At 38.8% G+C, this 20,118-nt stretch overlaps 1 protein-coding gene across 1 annotated transcript in view; it reads left to right on the forward strand.

The window, feature by feature from the left end:
- Nucleotides 1-20,118, forward strand: part of LOC131680264 (liprin-alpha-1-like) — a 1,110,500-nt gene that overhangs the window by 211,029 nt on the left and 879,353 nt on the right. The window contains exon 3 of the mRNA XM_058960981.1: nucleotides 8,733-8,822. Within this exon, the coding sequence (XP_058816964.1) occupies nucleotides 8,733-8,822 (90 nt within the window). The remainder of the gene's footprint in view (nucleotides 1-8,732; nucleotides 8,823-20,118) is intronic.

Raw genomic sequence — 20,118 nt, forward strand, 5'->3', positions numbered from 1 at the left:
TTCCTTTAATCTTTGGAAAGGAATATTCCTCGAACTCTTCAACGGTTGCCACATTAAACCAAATTTTTAATTCTTGCAGCTTCTTTGCGGTATGATTTCCAAGAAGGTTACGTTGTCCTCCGCTCACGACATAAAACTTTGCGTTTGTCTCTTTTAACCGTTATGTGTCCGACGAGGTACCCGGGTACCTTTTCAGGTTTCAATTAATGAAATTCCCATGTTTTATCCATAGCTGGATTTTGAAACTTTGTGACATCTTAGAACTTCACTAAGTCAAGCTTTTGGGTTAATAATATTGTTGATATAGTAAGGGGGAGTTAGGAGGGGCTCCTGAATCTTTTACTACGTAACAGGCCGACGTGGGTACCTGTGTACCCACAAAACTGAAATGCCAATAACTAATGCGATTTCCAACCGATTTTGATACTTTTGGGTGTTTTGGATTCAGGAACTCATCCACTTTTAGACTTGGTAAAAATGAATTAGGTTACTTCATTCGGTTCTCGGGAATCCGGATTTCAGTAGTCTGTATCTCTTGGTTTTGGAACCATTTGGTGATTTGACCTCGGAACGGACATTCCGGAGCAGGTTCCCATAGGGCCGTAAGTGGCTAATCCATTCCAATTCAATTTCTCAAATTGCCATAGGGTCCTGTAACAATAAAAAACAGACTTCCGAGACAATTTAAAGAATTTTGATACTCATATTGCTAGGATATAATTAAAAGTTACAAATCATACCCTAGTACTGGAACATTACTCTGGAAGTTTGGATTACCAAGATCCAGATCCATTCATCCGGTTCAGTTACGCCGAATCGAATAGTGGACGAGTTCCTGAATCCAGAACATCCAAATGTGTACAAATCGGTTAAAGGAAGCCATAGTTATGAGCATTTTAATTTGTGGGTACCCGGGTACCCTCGTTGGCCTGTCAAAGGTGTTTTTGTTGGACACATAACTGTTATGCCTGCTTTTATAGAAGCCCAAAACATTCATTTGATTGTCATGGGTTGTTTCGAAGCATAAACGATCAACTTGCGATCCGCATCAACAGTATAATCAAAATATTTGATGCCAGCCGATTTTGCTTTTTCCCAAGTTCTCTCATCGATAATGTTTGCATCCGCTCCAGAATCGATAATCATAGGAAATTTGATTCCACCACGACAAAATCAATTGTTATTCGCCATAGCGTAAAATATGTTTTCGTTTTGCTGAATTGCATCGTCATCGTTAATCACCCTGATACGTTTTGGTTTTGGTCCCGCAACCAACTGATACGTCCGCTTTAGACAACGGTTAATGAAATGTCCTATTTCTCCACATCTGTTACATTTCGCCATTTTCACCGGATACATGCCATCTCCCTTCAAATGATCTCTGCGTCCGCACGCAAAACATGCTGTCAGTAGTACGAGGAAAACCGTTCCCGCGAAAACTACCCATATTTGAACGTTTGAAAACCTTGTTTACTGTTTCGAAAGATCCTTTCGTGGGGTTATCACGATCAAGCTCTTTAACCTTTTGTTGGACATCAGCTAGTGTGGTTCCGAAAGTAACTATTTCATCAAGGGTCGTGTCTTTAGTAAGAATTTGTCGTCAAAGCTCAAATGCCTTACAACCCTCAAAAATTTGTTCAATGATTCGATCATCCTTTTCTCTGATGTTATATCTGTCGAACTTACATCATTTAGCTTGAATGCGTAGACGCATAACAAAATCAACAAATCTTTCTTCATTGTCCTGCGTAACTTTGGCAGAACAAATGTCACTCAAAATTTCGCCGACGCATGGGTTCAAAATGTTCGTCGAGCTTTTCAATCGCAACATCATAATACGGTGGATTTTGTACAACATGGGGAATCTGATTCAGACCCGGTAAATGGTCAAAGATTTCCTGAACTTCGGCCCTGCCAAATGGAGCCTAAGCGACCGCTTTTCCCATTGTGATGTTACTCCGCCAGCATCAAAATATCGTTCTAACTCGCGTTTCCATTTCCGCCATTCGACTGCCAAACGAGATCTATCAGAAAGCATCTCGAATTGTGGTACTACTCGTCGTGACAAATCCATCCTGAGTAATTATAACATATTTTAAAATATATTCACATATAAAGATTGAACAATATTGTGGATGGTGGAAATAACATTCATCAGGCTATTTTATCGGAAACAATAAGCTGTCATCATTATCTTTTTTTATAAATAAAACAAATTATAAAACTGTTCTCTTTATTCAATAATCATAGTAACGGTACTCAAAATCCCAGGACTGACTCCTCTAATGAAAAGGTCCCGTTATTGTCGAACACTATTGGCGATTTTCGGCAAAACCAAAATTAGTCTTGCAACACCTATTTGTAATAGCCCAGACTAAAGACGTCAGTTATTACTGAATGAACGGCTCTGAATGATCAGTTTATTCACAATAGGGTTCTTAGCCTACTTGATAAATCTGTATACACTACATCTCTTCCTTGTTTTCTTAGTGATTTGAACTTCTATTATTTTAATTGCATCTATATATTGAATAATCCTTCAAATAACTAGGCTTTTTGATTTGTCTTTTAGTTTCACGAAGTCGTACTGGTCCTGTTTCAGCTCTGTCATCTTCTTGTATCTCTGGCTTCTCAAAAGGATTTGCAGATACTAGTTTCTTTGCATGATTTACATTAGAGATGGTCGGGTTTCAATTTTTTCAAACCCGAACCCGACCCGAACCCGAGAGCATGAAAATTTAAAAACCCGAACCCGACCCGAGCCCGAAATCATAAAATTTGAAAAACCCGAACCCGAACATTTTAAAACTTAAAAACCCGTACCCGAGAATGAAAATTTTGTAAAACCCGAACCCGACCCGACCCGAAAATTTTAAAATTTGAAAACCCGACTCGAACCCGAAAATTTAAAATTTGAGAAGCCCGATCCGAATCCAAATTGCTAATACGGAGAATCAACCAAAGATCTCGAAGATTTTTAATTCTAGGCACCCGAGCTGGACCCTAGGCTCATCTAAGAATAGTAGAATCACTCGAATCTGAAGTAGCACCATACGCATTGAGTTATTTCTGCATATGGCAAAACAAATCACTGCCGAGTGGAATCCGCATTTATATTTACTATTATTGAACGTCGAATTTGTAATGTTCTGAGAAACTTATAAATCGTCGATATCTTAACCGAAAATTAAGTTAAATCGGCGGCTAACTCATGGGGAAACAGAAAGCTTAATGGTCACAGTTTCCAACAACCTTGCCCGTCGTACTTAACCAAAATTTCTAATTTTTTATCAGAAACCATTCCTGCAAGGCAGTTTCGTATAATTTATTACATTATTAAATTAAGCTATGGCAATTGGCAATTCGTATTCGACAGTTTACATGACGTCACCCACGTTACTGGTTGGAACGGTCAAACCTGTATCGAAGGGTATCAATAAAAATATTCTGACGTGTTCTTGATGTCCCATTATTAGTGTTAGGACGATCTATAATTGGGTTTCTAAGATATTTTATGCTTCAGCTTACATGCTAAGCGCGCCAATAGAGATGCTTCGACATCTCCAATGGAGCTCTCGGAACGACTCCAAACTTTTAAAAATCCATTAAGGGCTTCAACAGAACACACAGGTACAATTTGACATAGCAATCATCATAGGTAACATAGAATCCTGCAAGTATTTTAATTTTTCTTCCGTTACGATCCATTGGGCTAAAGGAAGCGTTGGGTACAAACGATTTTGTAGGCGTGGTAACGGTAACCATTGGCCTTGTTACCTGCCACTGAAGCATAAAATGACATACCGTTGTAGGATGGTGTGACGGAGGTAGAAGAAGTTGTTAATCTATTTTGAATCGGATTAACACGTTTGGACGTGTTTTCTTGAAGTGTACCTGAAGAAGTAGGTACATTTTTAATTTATTGTTTTTGTTGTCTAGAACGAGAATTTATATTTTTTCTCTAACAGGACAACCTATGATTTTCGCTACAATTAGCGCATTTGAAACTTTTTGTGGTTTTTTTCACCGGACAAGTATCTTTCGTGTGCGATTTATCACCACAGATCATACATTTGGAATCCACATGACATTTTTTGTATCGTGCTCAAAGCCTTGGCATCTACGACACTGGGTCAGATTTTGAATTCTGCCCCCACGTCGTCTATAATGTTCCCACTTTACTCGCACATCAGTATATATCGCATCCACTTGAAGTTTTTTGCAAATATTATCCATACAAAATGACGTAAAGCTCACAAGATTGGTTTCCACCGAACGGCCAGGATAGAAACCATGCTGACAGGTGCTAATATAGTGTCGTCAGGAAGCAAATAGTGTTTCGTTAACCAGTGACTCAATCAGTTTTGATTCAACTCCAAGCGAAATAATTCCACGGTAATTTTCAACGTTACGCTTGTCGCCTTTTTTGAAAACAGGGAATAGTGTCGAACATTTCCAGTGCACTGGAAACGTTTGCTGCTGAAGCGACATATTGAAAAGTTGCGCGAGTGGTGTAGCCAAGATGTCCGAGCATTTTTTTAATACAGCTGCAGGCATAATACTCGGACCGGGATCAAAGGACGCTTTTGTCTTCTGGATAGCCGAACGAACCATTTCATCGTCGATGACGAAAACATCCATGCTGAAAATGTCAGAAGGGACGTCTCGAACAGCGTTGTCAGTCACCTCAGGCGATACCGAATCTTGAGAGAAGACGCTTGAAAAGTGCCGTGCAAAACAGCTGCACTTATCTTCAGCAGAGAAAGCTGCATCGTTGTCGAGAAACATTTCAGATGGGAGACCAGTTTCCTTCCTCTTAGTGTTAACAAACGACCAGAATCCCTTGGGGTTCCGACGTAAGTTCAGTTGTATGCGATTTACGTAACGTCTATAGAGAAACTTTTTATAACTTTTGTAATCGTTACTAGCCAGCGAAAAAAATCGCTTCGATAAAGTACATCGTCGATTAGTAAAAGCACGAAGTGCTTTACTACGCAAGCGTTTTAGTCTGCGTAGAGTTCCATTGGACCAAGGTGGTTTCTTGGCAGGTTGATATTTCGGATCTGAAGCTGCAACATATTCCAGAAGTAAACAGTTGTAGTGAGTTACAGCATCGTCGACATTTGCAAAATGTTGCAACTCATTCTAGTTGATCCGCATTATAGAGCGTCGAAGAGCGGAATAATCTGTCTTGCGAAAATTGAATTTATCGAGAATCGGTTCGTCCTGGTAACGTAGACATCGGCGGAACTTCAGCAAAATTTCCAAAGCAGGATGGTGATTGTCAAGGGTTACTAAAATTTCGGGAGCCTCCACAACAGAACATTCACGTACTGCACTTTCACTAACAAAAACTAGGTCGAAAAAGCGGGACTGATGATTGAAAATTAGACTAACCTGTTTCAGTCCATGAAAGGCTATTCCGCCAATCAGGAGCAGTCGGGTCGGGAAATGCAAAATCGTGACCAGATGAAGTCCAAATGAGCCCGGGTTGGTTGAAATCTCCAAACAGGAACAATTCGTCACTAGAATCTGCGATAGAACAGACGTATTCCACGGCATCAAGATGAAACTGCACAATATTTCAGTCATGTTGCTTTTCCGGAGGTATGTAGGCAGCTCCAATAAAACAATTTCTAGATTCTCTGCTAAGTTTCACCCAGACACTCTCAATGGAAGAGAATCTTCCTTCCGCAATCCGACAACAGACGAGAATGTTCGAAACAGCTACAAGAACCCCACCGCCACGCGAGCGGGTACTGTTAGTGGTATTGCGATCAACTCGGTACACAGTGAATGAATCGCCAAATAGCTGCACAGAGTTAATCTTATCATTTAACCAGGTTTCAGTTAGAACGTAGACGTCATAATTTCCATCCATAACAGCCAAATATACATCGTCGACCTTCGTTCCTAATCCTCACGTATTTTCATAATACACTCGTATCGTGTTGTTTGCATCAACCGCGCTTGGTGCACATTGTCCGGGGACGGTGGAAGTAACGAGGCAAGGAACAGCTAATCCGGCCGAGGGAGTCAGTTTTTTGGCAGCATAATGAATTCACGGAACCGCATTCCAGCCGGCCATGGCGCAGGATCCAGTGCTAAATCCTTCAAACCGGGATCAAGCCCAACTTTGTAGGACACAAATGTCAAGTTGGTGATATCTTTTCCTTTGGGAACCAAGCGAACAACGACAGTAAGGTCCGACGAGTTTAGGCAACGTGATACCACCTGCTGTATATCACTGTCGGTAATATGCGAGTTTAAACCGGACAGATACAACCAGAACTTTTCCGGTAAAGCAGCTTGCACGATAGACGGCACTGACAAATCGCTTAGATAAATTGGCTTAGTTCCACTAGCAGCAGGTGTCACAATATCTGGCCTGCGATCTTCCCGGCGTCGTTTTACACCCAGTCGGGGCCAAGCTGGCGACCCAGAGATAGTTTTTGTCGGTTGTGACTTACCAGCAAAATCATCAATTTTCATGCTCAAATCAGCGACAACATCAAAAAGTTGCTGCACTTGCCCAGGCAAATCAGCTAGCGGCGGTTGATCGTTATTGGTGTCGGCAATATAAAACCGAATTGAACGACCGTTCAACTCTGTCCTACATGGGGGGCAAATAAACAGTGCCTTCCCAGCTGCAAGCGCTTCCTTCAGAAGACGAGCGTTAACTCCACAGCATTGTTGGCTAATGTGAAAATATGACTCACAAAAACCACAGCAGATAGGTTCAAGGTCGCAGATATCACAGATATCCGAAAGATATCTCCACATTTCTTCGTCTCCATATCGCTGTGGTGCTGTCGCTATAATAAGCAACTAGGGCAGGCAAAAACAAACAGCAGCAATCGGCGAAACAAAACAAATGCACTACGGCGAACGGAAAATGTACGATTCACAAATCTTTCACGTTTAAACTGTAGACACGTAGTTTATCAACCAAATGCACAATCACTAGATACACTAATTATAGTTAAACCATGAAAAATACTGCAAATAAACAAACACTATACGCGGGAAGCTAACTCTGCCTCTCACATCCAATACAATTATACAATTAGTATGTATATGTAAATCAGTATGTATATATGTAAGTGAGTATAAATACTTATACTTATATATTGTTTTATACATATATACATCCCTCGCTGTATATATAACTAGGCGTGATATAATCGAAACATTACTGTACTTAAAACTTACTCTTTGTTGTAATTAGCTGTAGTTTTGTGGTTGAATAGATCACCCGGAAGAGTGTTGTAATTCTTTGCATAAAATAAAAAAAATAAACAATGTGCGCTGCAAAATCTTTCCGTTGATACGCACAAATTAAATAAAAAGATTTTTGGATTGCAAATATGCAATTATTGTCGAATGGATTTTTACTCCACGTAAACAAGAACAGATCTTCAATGATAAATGAAATGGCGATAAATGAACTATCGCGTATAGAGCTAGTTTGCACTGAATCAATTATAATAAAATTACAATGGTTTGATTGGACGAAGAGTGCTTTCAAAAATATTGATTCTCGATTTTGTATGATGAAATTCACGCTTTTCAGCAGAAAACTTGTTCTGCAAATGCAATCACAATTGATGAAGGTAAATTAGATGGTAAATTTTCGGACGACGCATGTTATATTATAAGCACTGGGGTTTATTGATAGCACTATCGCAACGATACTCATTCTTTAACTTTGTATTTTCATGGAGTCAGAGTGGTGGCAAGCTTCGAAAGACTCGCTCACGCGATGTTGGTTCAAGCGTGCAGTGGCGACAAGCGACTGTTTCGTCCGCACGTTGTTTGTTGCATGCCGGGTAACACAAAAATCAAATATTTTAAAAACCTTATGCTCGCTCAAAAAAATTAATTTTTCTTGTAATTTAAAGCTGATAATAAATGCAACATTTTACAACTTAAACGGTATGAATATCGCGCGAAGAAACCATTTATAACTGCATTCATTTGAAAAATCGTTTAAAAAATATCATAAATAGTTACCATTTGTTAAAATTTTTTTCGCTATTTTCTAGACTAAACATTTTCTAAACCACCAGTGAAGTTTGGTGCAATTCGAAATTAAACTTTGGCTGTTAAAAATATTACAATACAAAGGTGTATAAATTTTCAAATAACAAAACTATTATAAATATTTCGAAAACCGACAAAATATTTCACGAATATGTTTACGAGTACCTAAACAACAAAATTAAACTTTGTGCAAAATGGGAAACTTTGGAAATCACTATGCTATTTCTGATTAGACGAGGTCCAAATACACCCATGAGTTTATTAAGTTAGGATTTCTGTTCTTTACAACACCGCAAGTCGTGTTTTTCAAGAGGCGTTCTACAAAAGGCTTCGTCACCGAGTCGTTTGTCGTTATTTTTGCATAGAAAATTTAAATAGTGTTGAATTGATACATTATGATGTATAAAACTTTTGATCAATTCGCTTCGCCCAAATTCCTAAAAAATCGCAGAAAGTGTTTTTTATCTCACCCCCTAAACTCTTATTATTAAGCGTTACTTTTGGGACGGAAGAAGAATTTACTTATTGTTTAATACTTGAGATGTGAAACAGATAGGTTATTCAATATAAAATTAAGCTCAATTCAAATGAAACGACTCCTAACCACTAAAAACTTATTCTAGTGAAAGGCACTGAAACACAACTGGCAAATCATGATTTTATTTCTAGTACTCTCTTATTTTTCGTAGGCCCCAGCTTCAATGTCACCAGCCCATTTGCATCAATATGCCGTTGCTCTTAGCCAAGGTCAACTATCAGAGTCCCTTCCATCTAGTCAGGTAAGAAATATGAAAATATGAGTTTTCTATTCCGGGCACCTCTTCGTTCGACAGATTGTTTACTGATTCCGAATGAACTTTCAGCAATTGCTTATACAGACAGCTTGCAGCTTGGTCGGGAAGAGTGTTAAAAGGGGGGGGGGGGGGGGGGTGTTGATTTTATACGTTTTTTAGAAACAACGTAGGAATAGCAAACAATCAAACTTTGAAGATTTTTGAAGTAGAATACTTCTAACGTTTTAATATGGGGACTCGTTTCAAAAATTTCAGTTGAGAAAATTTCCCAGGTTTGAAATGCGAATATCTTCCGTTCTACTGGACGAAATCGCAATATTTTTGCACTATCTGATCGGAAATTTGTGCACGTATTTCGTATTAAATTTCGGAATTACTGCGACTACTATAAATAAACCAAAACAAGGACTTTCAGAAAATCCTTCGGAAATAGCGAGGAAAATGCGCAATTTGCCAGCATATCCCACGCAGAGCCGTCAAAAAGGAGCATGTAAGCGTTTCATTACATACGGGAATGTTATATATGCAGGTCACGCGAGCTTGTTTTGTATCAGTGGGTGCTCGCTTACCACACGAGCAACATGCTCGTCCGGATGGTGCAATGAGCGGTATCATGTTTGCGTTCCCGTACCAAGCGTCATCGCAAGGTTCTTCGTGATAAAATCCAGGGAATCACCAAATCCGCCATTCGGTGTCTGACTAGTCGTGGTGGTGTAAAATGCATCTCCGATTTAATCTACGAATGCTGATGGTGTGCAGGAAAAGGTCATCCGAGATGCCGTGACCTACACTGAACACGCCAAGCGCAAAACCGCAATGAATGTCGTCTATACTCTGAAGCATTGTCTGTTTCATGGACTGTTTTTCCCTGCAGAGCAATTTGGGTTAAACCCTAAATTATGATTTATTTCAGTACGCAAATTGCAAATATGATCAGAAACAAACTGGAGTGAAGTGGAAAACATTTTTACTAGGCGCATTCAAAAAAGGTTTCAATTCTCAAATAGTTTACCAAGGTGCCGTATTACATTACTCTCTTCACCCTGAGTGTTCGATAATCTCCGTATTGGAAACACAATTTCAATTTTGTTCTTTATCAAAAAATATATGGTCACCTGGAAAGACGGTTTTTACAAGAGCATTTCTTTGGTAAGTCTCAGCGTTCGATTTATGCTTTCTTTTCGGTCTTCTTGGGAAGCAGTACGGCTTGGATATTTGGCAACACACCGCCCTGAGAAATTGTCACTCCGGACAGCCGCTTTTTTCAAGTTTTCGTTGTTACGAATCACCAGCTGCTGAAGACGTGGGATAATTCGTCTTTTTGTTGTCACGGACAGCATTTCCTTCCAATTTAAACACTTTAGCAGCAAGGTATTCCATTACAGCTACTAAGTAAACGGCACTCCGATGCGTTCAACACAATTTGCTTGTGTATCGACCAACGAAGGGGAGGAGCTACGAAGATCACATATTGAGAACAACACAAAAAAGGACGAGCTTACATTGTGCTCTAGTCAGGTATAGAAACTCAGCATGCTGTTGCTCACGCTAAGTTCGTTTGCAGCATCAGCATGCAGAAGTTCGTTTGCAGCATCTCCCGCAAAATTCAAACCGTCGTCCGTTTGCTGCTGTCAGAAGAGTTGGCCAAGCACGCCGTCTTCGATGGCACCAAAACTGTTACCATATACACCAGCTCCAAGTAAATTTCGAACACTGCCTGAACAAAACGCCCTTTTCAGGGCCATCAATTTATCGACAAAGAATGAAAATGAAGTTTTGTTATTACAAGCATCAGAAAGTGGCTTGTCAAGAGCGTTGGATGCTAAGTGAGCCACTTGTGAACAATACCGTCACTTTCACGTAGAATGGCACAAAATCAAAAGTTATTTGTGATTTATAGACAGTTTAGTGTAATGATTCAATTTACAAAAATCGAACGTTTTCTAACGTTTCGATATAGGTGCTCCGTTTCAAAATTTTCGGCCAGAATGCTGCCTGTTTTTTCAAACGTGAAAATCTGCTGTTGTATTGAATGAATACCTTCGATTTTTGCGCTGATTGGAAATAGTTGTGACTAATTCTGTAGAATGTACAATTACTGAAAATAACGGATTTTGTGAAAGCAGTGGTTGATCCGTACAATTCGATTCCAAGCGAGCCAGACTAGTTTTCGTTGGAAGGTCCACCTCTGACAATAGAAGTAAACTATTTTATTTTGAATTCAACTACAACTTCCTTGAAAACTGCACAGCTAAAAAACTTTTGGGAAAAACGCGCAAACCTACATTTTCCACTATAATGGAAACTGCCTGAGCCCCGCCGCACAGCATCATCAAGATTGATAGTAATTCAAGTCGGAAGAAAAGAGGTTGTAAGGCAATGGAAAACGAAAATTTCATTTATATCTTACTGGAATATATTTGGCTGGTCCTGAAAAGAACTTGTTGGTTTGTGGTTTATTTTGGGTCACAATTTAGGCCCGCTCGATTTGTGATAGCTGTGAATTTTTCGCAGGGCGACAGTTTCTGTTCGGTAGCGATGAGGCTTCTTAACGCCAACCGTGACTGGGGCACTTTTACACGGCCTTCGTTGCCAACCAGCACCCTGTCAAGGACGAGGTCTCTGTACAGCCAGAATCACTGCCATGAAAGGCAAAAAATTGATTTTGAACCGAATGATTAGAAGCTGTATTTAGTTACAATATGTCGATTTTCTGAATGATATGATATTAAATCATCCCACAAGATGCAAAACGTCGTGTGGAATGCTTGAATATCGAGCATAGTGCCGAACATAATTCTTTGTTTGGGGCTTTATAGCCATAACGCCCCATATATGTCGGTCGCTGTGAAACTCCATATGATGGTATAGGGTTGCCAGGGGGCTGTTGCCAACTGCTTGCGGGGAGCCTTTCCTCCGGTGGACTTACGAGCGGTTTGTTTGGTACAGGCCATGTAGCGAAAAATGCTGATCTGCTACTTCTCTGATGCTGGTAGTAGGACGACGGTCAAACGCTCGTTTGCGTTGCAAAATGTCAACTTGATAATTCCAAAAATACTCCAAATAAACTATGAATGTGCTAAAGTCGACAAAAATAGAAATTGCTTATTCCAGAGCAGAATTTACCGGTCTAAAGTGTATTCTACTTCACTCCGGTTATGTCTCTGACATTACCCACCCATCTTTTTTTCTGGAGGACCAAGTCTTTTATACCTATCGACTCAGCTCAACAAATTAGGACTATATATGTTATCGAGAAGGAATCTTCAACAAACACCGCTGCCTGTTGGCTCGCGGTAATGCCGGGTACTTACTGCAGTGGTGTGTAGTAAACTAGCCGAGCAAAGCTAAATCTCTTTTTCATCCCAATCGTCATATTTGTGGAGCCACCATCAGTAAAGATTGTGGTCTTGCTCTATTTATTTTGTATCATTCGTTCATGTTTTTTTTTTCATTGCTGTTATTTCTTGCTTGCTGTCTGAATTTCGTGGTATAACTGACTTGCTCAGGTTTGTTGCAAATATGGTCACCTGCCGAGGCGCAAACCGATCCAGAGGTGCTGAATATAATGACTTATCTCTTCAACTGCCTTTCAGAGTTTCTTATCTTTCTAGGTCAGGAATCAGTAGCGTCTGGCTCAAATGGCACGTTTCCCATGTTGATCGGAGATTTGTGCCTTGCCAAGAATCGTCTTTTCATTATTTTCCTGATGGGAAGGATTGGGGAAGTGGTAAGGTTAGGGGTAAGGAAAACAACGGCACATATCAATTAAAACAGAGCATTCTGCACCCCCGGAGTGATGCTGAACGATCTGCAGGTGCTACAACAGCAGGAATAAAACTTCCAACCCCCGGAGAGATTTAGAACCTCTACTCAAACAGTGAGCGGATATATCAACACCCTCGAGGGGATATTGAGATAACAGAACGACAACACCCCCGAAGAGATATTGTCATTCAAATACGGCTATAGCTCTTTACCACACTGGGTTAGGAATAAAAGCATATCCTTAAATTTCAGCTCTCTGTACATAGGTTCATCTATGTATGGAGAACCAAAAATCCGGATGCGCAATTGCATTAATACAGGGCAATTGCATATCAAATGATATGATGTTCCGTAATCGGATTCACAAAAGAGCACATGAATAATACTCAGCGCGCTGAATAGTAGCCATGTGATAATTGAGTTTGCAATGTCCAGTCTGTGCCCTGACCAGAATACTGCAGTTGTGCTTGGAAAAATGCAACAAATTTCTTGACATTTTCGGACTCACATCCGGCAGAAAAGCCTTTGTTTGAACGCAAGTTTGCAAGCTACGCCAATGGTTGGCATGTTCGAATGCAGCCCAAGAGCGAATCTTGTGCTTTATCCAACTTATTGACAGTGGTAGAACTGGTTCTGGACTAACGAAATCAGTCGCAGCGCCAGCTCTAGCCAATTCGTCCGCCCATTCATTTCCAGTAATACCGGAATGACCGGGTACCCATAGAAGGTAGATAGCATTTGAAATATTAAGTTCTTCGATTTGAGTTCGACATGCGATTACTAATTTCGATCTCGAATCTGCCGAACTAAGTGCTTTCAGGGCAGCCTGACTGTCAGAGTAAAAATAGTTTCTTTTACCGCAAATTCCCTGTTGAAGTGCGGATTGTACGCCACACAGAATCGCAAAGGTTTCTGCTTGGAATTCGGTACAGTATCTACCAAGCGAATGAGATTGGTTTAATCTCATCTCATGACAATAGACACCAGCACCGGCTCGGCCCTCCAACAAAGAACCGTCCGTATAACAAACTACGTATTCTTCAAGTTGTCGCTCCATCCAACCAGACAGCCATTCCTCACGAAGAGGAATTCTCACATTGAAAGTTTTAGTAGGAAAACTACATGTGAGTGTAAGGTCACTGGGAGCAAGTGTATATTCATCCCAAGTAACCATTTGGGGCCACAGTCTTGTGTGGTTAGTTACACGATCTATTGGGTTACTGTTCCAGAGCCCAGTAACCTTAAGACGGTATGCACAAGAAAGTGCTTCTTGTTTCAGAAACACATGTAGTGGTTTTATGTTCAAGAGTGCCTCGAGAGCAGCAGTAGGTGTTGTCGAGAACGCACCAGTCATCGCCATCAAGACCATCCTCTGAAGATGGTTTAACTTTGATTGGATTGTCGTGACTCCTCCCTTCTGCCACCAAACAAGGCACCCGTATGGCAGTATTGGTCTAACAATTGTTGTGTAGATCCACTGAATGTACTTGGGTTTGAGTCCCCAGGATTTGCCGAAAGCCCGTCTACATTGGCCAAAGGCCATGCAAGCTTTCTTGATCCTGAAATCGATGTGAGCTGTCCAATTAAGTTTTGAGTCGAGAATTACCCCAACGTACTTAACTGGATCTTCGACAATAATTTCAGAGTCAAAAAACTGCAATGGACGAGCTCCGGTTGTAATCCTTCGTTCCGTGAAAAGCACCATTGAGGTTTTATTTGGATTAACTGATAGTCCAACATGAAGACACCACCGCTCAACAACACATAAGGCTTGTTGCATCAAATCAAAAAGTGTGTTAATGCAAATACCGGTGATCATTATATGATAATCATCGGCGAAACCATACGTCGGAAACCCAAGCTCATTTAGTTTTCTCAACAAGCTATCGGCGACAAGGTTCCATAGAAGTGGTGACAGCACACCACCTTGAGGACATCCGCAGACACTCAGTTTCCTCATCTCTACTTGTCTTAACGATTAGCACAGATGTCGGTTGCTAAGCATTGCGTGTATTCAGTTCGTGATATATGAAGGTACTCCATGATCTCGTGCTGCTTCCAAAAAGGTTTCGAAAGACACGTTGTCAAAAGCACCTTCAATATCGAGAAAAACTCCTAAACTTGATTGATTTTGTGAAAAAGCTTTTTCAATGTTGTAGACAACATTGTGTAACAGGGTGGTAGTAGACTTCCCCCGCTGATATCCATGTTGCATTGCATGCAGCGGGTGCTCGCCCAAGCTACCATCCCGAATGTAGTGGTCGATTAAACGTTCCACTGATTTGAGAAGGAAGGAGGTCAGACTGATCGGTCTAAAGCTCTTTGCCTCCTCATAAGTGACGCGGCCACCTTTGGGAATGAATTTGACAGTTATTTCCATAACTGACATACTTCAACCCGCCGGATGCCACGCGGCCTCTAGGCTGGTTTTGTCCGGAGAAAGATAATAGAGTTATCAACCTCCTAGTGGACCACAGCCAGTTACTGGGGAGTTCGCCCGGCTCTTCCCAGGCTCCGTTCGCCATTGAGAATATTTTAAACCCCCTCAACAATTTTACCCATAGCACGGGTCGCATGACACTATGGAATTGGGGTTCCCTGTTTGGTGTTACCACCGGAACAGGTAGTCCGTAGTGTAATTCTTAGCCGGTTGAAACAACCACTACCGACACTACACGGCTTATCTAGGCTGTTCGGAGAAAGAAGCTGACATTGATGGACAGCTCCCATAGATGGCCAAACAGCCGGCTGACTTGCTTAGGTTTGTTGCAAATATGGTCACCTGCTGAGACGCAAACCGATCCAGAGGTGCTGAATACATTATATTCATTACTTATCTCTTCAACTGCCTTTCAGAGTTTCTTATCTTTCTAGGTACTACCCATTCCTATTTATCTGCTAGCTAGTGGGGAGAGTTGTTACGTATCATTTAGGCGGTTGTGTCACACTGTAACCACAAATATTCAGAGTCTGGTCATGTTTGTTAGACATTCATCAATCGGTGAACTTACAATGGTCATTAAGTGATTTGTAAATATTACTATGCTCGTTGAGTGATTCTTAAATATTTATATTCAGCAGAAGCAAGCGACGAATGAAAACATTTTCAACAAAAGGAAAAAATCAGCTTAAACTTCAAAAAACAAACAATCCCTTCAATTTTATTGCTTTTTTAAAGTAGGGTACTTCGTTTACTTTTCAATATGAGGGTCCTCTTTCAAGATTTTCAATTGGTGCGAATGCGAATAACTTTTGTTGTACTGAACTAACTAACAAGAGGTTTACCGTCATGCGGGGCTACTTTGGATATGTGGGGCTACTTTGCACACTTTAGTTTTTCTATACTTACTAACAGACAAGCTTTTATTAGTTTTATTATACCTTTGACATTTGTAGAGCCATGTCTTTTAAACATGTTGCATATGCCTTTTGTCATTTTTCTTAACACTGTTTACCAAAACAAATAAAACACTTCAAGGGTCGATAAAAGTGATTGGAGGCTCGTAAAATGAGACTGCTCAACAAAACAGGAAATCTTAAGTGTACCGAGACCACATACTATTTTTCGGAAAGAAGAAGAAAAAAGATTAAAAATGGATTTTTCCATTTGTTTCTAGTACGTCAGGATCGGTTTTTTGAGCATTTGAAGGTTTTTTGTGGTGAAAAATGTAAGGATCGGTTTTATGAGCATTTGAAGATTTTTGTGTCTTTAAAAAAGTTGTTTTTAATATCATTATCAACAACTTTACCGAAGATACCAAGCCTCTAAATATTGTTTTGAGTTTATTCTCCGTAATTATGTCCAAGACAATTAATTACCAAAATTGTTTTTTTCAAGAGATGCTCTGTATTATATTGTATAATTTCTTTGAAGACATTGAAACTCCAAAGTTGGTGGTTGCGAAATAATATGATATCTTGGCCGTGAAAAAACTGGTTTCGAACCTTTATTTCAGAATTCTTGACATAAAAAGTGCATAACTTGAGAACGTACGTGTACTAATTGCGCCATCAATTTGGCAGTCAAATATACGTCATAAATAGCTCCTTATTTCACTTTACTTATTTTATCCATTTTTTCAATCCCGCCTCGCTATTTTTATAATTGATGATTCAAAAAATCTTTAAATGCTCTTAAAAATCTTAAAAACATACTAGAAATAAACTGATATTGCCATTTTCCTTTTTTCTATACGAAAAACAATATGCAGTCTCAACCCACTCAAGTTTTTCTGACAAGTAACGTTGTAAATGTTAAATTAAAATGAATCCCTTATTTTAGAAAATGCGATAAATGCGTGATGCTTTATTGTTGAAAAGCCTCTGATATCAGTATAAATTAATGATAATTCAATGAAAGTAAATAAAACTGGTTAATTTTTATTTAATATCGAATTCAAGAAGCGTGCAAAGTAGCCCCCAGCTAATCCACAAAATATTGTTGAACGCTTTATGAACAATTTGTTTATGTGTAATTGGTCCACACATAAACAAATTGTTCATATATTCGTTGAATTCGATATTAAATAAAAATTAACCAGTTTTATTTGGCATGAATCATATTTGGCATAAATAATACGTACACGATGACGATAAATCTGTGCTGATATGATACAAATCCATCGATTATTAAAGGAGCTATAATTCGTCGAAATTGAAAAATTGATAAGAAGTACGCAAAGAAGCCCCGCACGACGGTACGCAATCTGATCGGAAATAGGGGAACATGAGGAGACTTGACCAGGTTTTCAGCTAAAACTGCATAAATCTCTAAAATAGCTTTAAATTCCTCAAAATTCATTGAGATATAATGTGAAAAGTTATTGTGCCTCTTCATGATTTTTTGCAGAATTTTTCATTTAATTTTTGAAAAGTTACAAAAGTTTTTCTGTGATCATTTTTTTTTTGGTCAAGTCTCCCAACTGCGGGGAGACTTGACCAAGGCGTGGGGAGACTTGATCAACAGAATTTTGAAAAATCATAACAAAAATAATGACATAAATGTACAAGGGTTGCATTTGATAAATTTCGATTTTTACTGCATTTCTTTTTAAGGATTAATTGTACTGCTTGCATTGCATGTTGACACGTCACGAAATCAGTCCTACTATTGCAACTTTATTTACTAATACTAAAACATAAAGACTTATGTTTGATGTGGGATTTTTGTATGGCGTGATTAACATTAACAGTAGATACCAAAGCATAATAAATATCAGGAATTTTGTATCTTTCTTCAGCTAATTGCCACTTGGTCAAGCCTCCCCATAAAATCTTGGTCAAGTCTCCCCAACATTAGTTATTGCGTTCAATGTCATGCAAATTCTAGTAATAACTATTCCAATGTTCCAATTTATGTGAAATCATTTTACTGCTTGACAAGGATTAAGATGGTATATTAGTAAATTAATAGTAATTAGTAGTCGAGTAGATATGTCCATACAAAGTTTGATAAAAAATTACATCATTTAATGCAAATTTATTAATCACGTAATATTTTCTGTAAGGAAAGGATTCTTTATTCCAAACTTTTAAAATTACCTTAGGGGATCGAAACAAGTATAAAAATATTTTTGAAAATTTTTTAAGAATGGAATAGAAGACGCCATTGTCAAAAATAGAATTTTGCGCTTGGTCAAGTCTCCCCATATTCCCCTACAGCATGTAAAAGAAGTTTATCCACCCCTATCACAAAATTGGTATTTTATCAATATTCTGAAGAACACATACCAACACCGCATAGCTGTACCACTTGTGATCGGTGCTGCAATGATGAGAAGTTTATATAGCTCATTCGAACGACTACTCATCATGTGTCGACCTAGGGTGAAAATAGGCGTTTAAAGGAATAGATGTTTACCGGTTCCTCTCCTGAAGCTACACGTTAATCTTTTTGCCTTTCTCATATAGATTTTCTAGAAAGGCTTAGTTTCCAACACATACATAAGTACGGAATAAATAGCCGAAAAATGGGACAAAGCAAAATTCGTCAGTGACGATGCTGCAATGCCGGCTGCGGGGAGCCAAACGATATTATCTAACTCATCATTAGTGTGAAATCTATATATGCCATTTTACTAGTCAACGAGTGTAGCAAAGAGGTGTTTTAGCGAATAGAAGTTTGTCGGCTCTAATCTAGAAATCTGATGACCGGAATTTTTTACTTAGAGGATTCAGGTCATGAGTTATTTTTAGCAGCGGATAAAAGAATGAAACTAAACAAAATACAGTGCAGCAGCAGTAATGATGAGAATGTTTGTGAAGGACGATGTAAGGATAATGTAAGCACGGTGTGTCTAAGACCATTATTAACAAAAAATGACCATAAATTTGACATACGGAATTCGAAAGATACAGTATCCAAGCATCTTCTCAGTGAATTTCAAAATGATCCAACGAGAGAATCGAGAGATATGGCGATTTGAAATTTTATAACATGTTTCATAAGGCTACCAGCAAACACCCACGGGTTTGGTCCTATCATTATAAACAAAAAAATATTTGTCTACCTATTTGGTAATTGGTATTCGAAATATATAGTAATCAAGTATATCCCCTGAAAGTTTGAAAATATTTCATTGGCGGAATCGAAAGTTATAACGATTCGAATATGGTATGTGGCCATAGATGGGTTTTCTACCAGACTTCAAGCATGAAGCCATGTTTGTCCATTGACTAGTTAGATCGTTTATAAGTGTCTCTGTTTTAAAGAAAAACCATATCATTTAATTACACAAATATAATGTACAAAAGATGTTATTTAAATACTGCGCTGAAAAAAATATGAAAATAGGGTTGTCTACCTAACGTTAACTATAACGTGTAAAATAAAAAACCTGTTTTAATCCACCTAGCGGTGCAATTGTGCCTTTCTCAATCATGAACACGAGAATTTTTTAGTTGCTTATATTTATTAAAAGCTTTCAAATGTATACGTTACAATTTTATTATACATGACTTGACAACTATATACAAGAAAAGAAATCATTATTCGAATTCTAAAATTTTGCAAAAGAAAAACCCGCCAAGGTAATATTGAATTGAAAAACCTATTTTAATCCACCTAGCGGTGCAATTGTGCCTTTCTCAATCATGAATCACGAGAATGTGTGCGTTGTTTATATTCATTAAAAGCTTTTAAATGCATATATTACATTTTATTATTATACATCACATGACCACTATATACAGGAAAATAAATTATTATTCGAGTTGTAAAATTTTGAAAAAGAAAAAACAGCCACGGTAATATTGAACTGAAAAGCCGATTTAATCCACCTAGCAGTGAGATGAGGCATTTCTTACACATTTCACTATTGGATTAGTTTGCAGAACTCACGAGAAGTAGGCACCCAACTAGAGGTGGGATGTAAACAATTTTTAGTCTTGCACGAATAAAATCTCGAATAAACTGAATAAATTATAGAAATCAACAAAACGACCGAAATAAAAAAGTAAAGCAAAAAATGAAACAATAGGTTTTTAAATTCATAAAATGAGTAGAAAAATTAAT

This window comes from Topomyia yanbarensis, chromosome 2 (assembly GCF_030247195.1).
Source record: "Topomyia yanbarensis strain Yona2022 chromosome 2, ASM3024719v1, whole genome shotgun sequence".
Classification (NCBI taxonomy): Eukaryota; Metazoa; Arthropoda; class Insecta; order Diptera; family Culicidae; genus Topomyia; species Topomyia yanbarensis.